Here is a 1,194-nt window from a genome sequence, read left to right on the forward strand (position 1 = left end):
ACCCCGAATACTCCACCTCCCAGTAGGCCCTCATGTTCCAAATTCCTTCTTTGCACACCACCTTTGAAGAAATAAAAATAGGAAGACAAATGAAAAATATTTGTTGCTTTGCAAGACAGCCTGTACCTGTGTTATTTTCTGTCTTACCTGTGGAGAGTACTCATATCTCTCTGGTCTATCGAGGACGGGACAAACCTCCTCAGTTCTACGGAGCACCTTGAACCCGCTGTCAGAAATCCACAACATCTTGTTGGCAGTTTTATCGTCCAAAGTTAAATGCATCCAGTCTAAAAGAGAACATAAAGCAATGGTGTTGTTTTTTTAAATCACATCCTGGAAAAGATTTGAGAAAAAAAAGGAATCTGCACGTTGCAAAAAAAGGAAAAGGTATTCAAAACAAGTGAAATTATCTACCCATGCAGCAAGATAACTTCACTTGACAAGCTTGCATGATTTAAGATTATAGTGTAAAGTTGAATACTTAAAATAAGAAATTCAAGATAAATTACCTAACACTAAATCTAAGTTTGAAAAAAATCTTGGTAAGAACCAATTAATTTGCAGTGCACCGTACATTTCATGAGCTCAGCTCTGCATGTCGGCTCTGGGATGCCCGGCACGTAAACCGAAACGTTTTCTGTAACGAGAGGAAATTTACTTAAATACAAACTAATGCTCACTACATGAAGAGTATGAATTCATGCAATTCCGTTACCTGCATTTGTCTTCTCATTCTGTTTGGATTTCATTTTCTTCCCTAAAAAGGTTGAGGCCAAAAGGTTAGATTACAAGGTGGAGAAGAACCATTTTTGGTTTTACACAAACACATGACACTACTCTCTCAGAATGCTGACATACAACACAAAGAATAAAGAATCTTAGTTACTTATCAACTTTTGAGGGAAAATTTCAAATAAGTGACACATGCATACATTTCTAATATTATACATTCAGGGAGAGTTTGACAAATTGTAGTTTACAGTTAGGGTCGTATTCTGAAAAAGCTTGCACCGTCATTAGTCATTAGTATCCCTGCCATGTTTGAAAGGTATAATCATCCCTAAGATGATAAATAATCTACCACACATCTATTATGGAAACAATCAAAACAAATACATTAAAAGGCACAGCATGTGTGATATACTGGAACTTGGTTAACACATATCAAGTGTTCAACAAGACAAGGCCCATCTC

At 36.5% G+C, this 1,194-nt stretch overlaps 1 protein-coding gene across 1 annotated transcript in view; it reads right to left on the reverse strand.

The window, feature by feature from the left end:
- Positions 1–1,194, reverse strand: part of LOC116671060 (stonustoxin subunit beta) — a gene marked incomplete at its 3' end in the record, with an annotated part of 1,852 nt that overhangs the window by 323 nt on the left and 335 nt on the right. Inside the window, 4 exon segments of the mRNA XM_032501966.1 lie at positions 1–61; positions 148–287; positions 575–637; positions 716–757. The exon segment at positions 1–61 is cut by the window's left edge and continues 323 nt beyond it. Coding sequence (XP_032357857.1) covers positions 1–61; positions 148–287; positions 575–637; positions 716–757 — 306 coding nt within the window.

Source organism: Etheostoma spectabile, chromosome 21, assembly GCF_008692095.1.
Source record: "Etheostoma spectabile isolate EspeVRDwgs_2016 chromosome 21, UIUC_Espe_1.0, whole genome shotgun sequence".
Taxonomy (NCBI): domain Eukaryota; kingdom Metazoa; phylum Chordata; class Actinopteri; order Perciformes; family Percidae; genus Etheostoma; species Etheostoma spectabile.